Source organism: Sinocyclocheilus grahami, unplaced genomic scaffold, assembly GCF_001515645.1.
Source record: "Sinocyclocheilus grahami isolate Dianchi unplaced genomic scaffold, SAMN03320097.WGS_v1.1 scaffold621.1, whole genome shotgun sequence".
NCBI classification, from domain to species: domain Eukaryota; kingdom Metazoa; phylum Chordata; class Actinopteri; order Cypriniformes; family Cyprinidae; genus Sinocyclocheilus; species Sinocyclocheilus grahami.
The window spans coordinates 841,920-843,563 of record NW_015505800.1 but is presented as its reverse complement, the minus strand read 5'-3'; the positions used below and the strand labels follow the sequence as shown (position 1 = coordinate 843,563).

General features: G+C 39.0%; 1 protein-coding gene across 1 annotated transcript in view; it reads left to right on the top strand.

Moving 5' to 3' along the window:
- The window catches only part of LOC107557822 (von Willebrand factor A domain-containing protein 7-like), a 26,683-nt gene that overhangs the window by 21,533 nt on the left and 3,506 nt on the right, over positions 1 to 1,644 (top strand). The window contains exons 12-13 of the mRNA XM_016241373.1: positions 6 to 36; positions 182 to 341. Coding sequence (XP_016096859.1) covers positions 6 to 36; positions 182 to 341 — 191 coding nt within the window. The remainder of the gene's footprint in view (positions 1 to 5; positions 37 to 181; positions 342 to 1,644) is intronic.

Here is a 1,644-nt window from a genome sequence, read left to right as displayed (position 1 = left end):
TGACCATGGGTATCTCTCCCACCCAGACCAACAAAGGTGAGAACGATGAAACGAAAGAGCCAGCTAAATGACACAAATACACCAGCCTTGAATGTGTATCAGTAGTTTGGTTAAAGATGAATATAATTTTATATTCCAGTCAGAGGGGTTAGATGTATCCATGTTATTATTCCATTTTTAGGCTGTTTATCGGTGCAAGGGGCTCTATGAAGAGAGAGGTTGAGCTGAGGACCCCTCATACTGCCCAGGCAGGGACAGCCATCACCCTGACTCTGACTGTTCAGGCAGAAGACTTACCAGACTCAAATTATGCTGTGGTACATCTGACAGTGATACCCGAGGTAAGAGCCATCACAACATTATAGAATGTATTTCCTTTACAATAAGGTTCAATTTGTTGGTTAATAATATCAGCACCTGAGACATCAAGCGCAACGTTAGTTCTGGCAGGTCACGTTAGTCAAGCTCGCATCAGCTGACTCTCAGCTGATCCCCATCTACCTATAAGAATACGACACCTATCTAAGCATTCATATATAAGGTCCCTCAGTATAATCAGCAGTTTTCACATTGCTCAGTAGCTAATTACCCTCCTCCATCCCCAGCTCCTCCTCTGTCAGTCAGGATTCAGCCTTCTGGGCTGCGTTTCCAGAAACCTTCTTAATGCTAGGTCGTTCGTAAGTTGTACCTTTACGTTAATATGTGTTTCCCGAAACGTTCTTAGTTAAGTATACCTTCTGTAAGTAATTCGTTCGTAAGGTTGGTCTGGACCACTCTTAGCTATTCCTTATCACTTTTGACAGTTCACATTTCTTTACGTCTCATTCTATACGAATATAATAGTTGTGCAAAATCAAAGATGGTGCCGTCCGCAGAGCCATATAGTGTATATGTGCACTAAAACTTTAGAATTTTTTATTATTATTTTATTTATTATTATTACTGCCGGCACAGCAGCAAATTCAGCAGCTTTTAGATCTTGACTTGTTGGTCCGATTTTGTCGAGACAAATTCAGCTGCTGGCGGCTCTTTCTCTCTTTTTCTCCGCAATAGTAGCTGTTGATTATATGTTTCTCCTGTTGCGTTTTTATTGAGTAGGTCATCCAATAACAGAAATGAGTGATTTACACCAATATGTTATATGGCTGCTGAGCAGTCAACCCCGGTTGTGGAGTAAATTAAGACACTATATGGAAAATATATTATGAGAATATAAATGACCCTTTCAAAGGCAGAGAAGGCATACTGCCAGTTAGTGATACGCATGATAGGTTTGGGCATGAGGTTGTGGGTTCACGCACTCATTTCGAAATTATATTAAATATATCCATATTATGGATTTAGTTTGCAATTTTGATTATTTTTATAAGATCCCATGAGTCCTGATAAATACAATTTGAACTGAAGTGCTTCTTGTTGGAAAGCACTCTTACCAGAATAGTTTTCTGCTGGACTTGTGTAGGCCTATGTTTTTTAGTTTTTTGTTTTTTTGTCTTTTGTTAGAAGACGTTAAATTATTAAGCAGTGTCTCATGTTTTTCCCTTGTATTTTATGTGGTGATCACTGGGAGGTGCTCTGGGAATATAATTTTCTTTTTTAGTTTTCTTCCCTGACATGATGTATGTTGCAAAGCGAAAGTAAAAG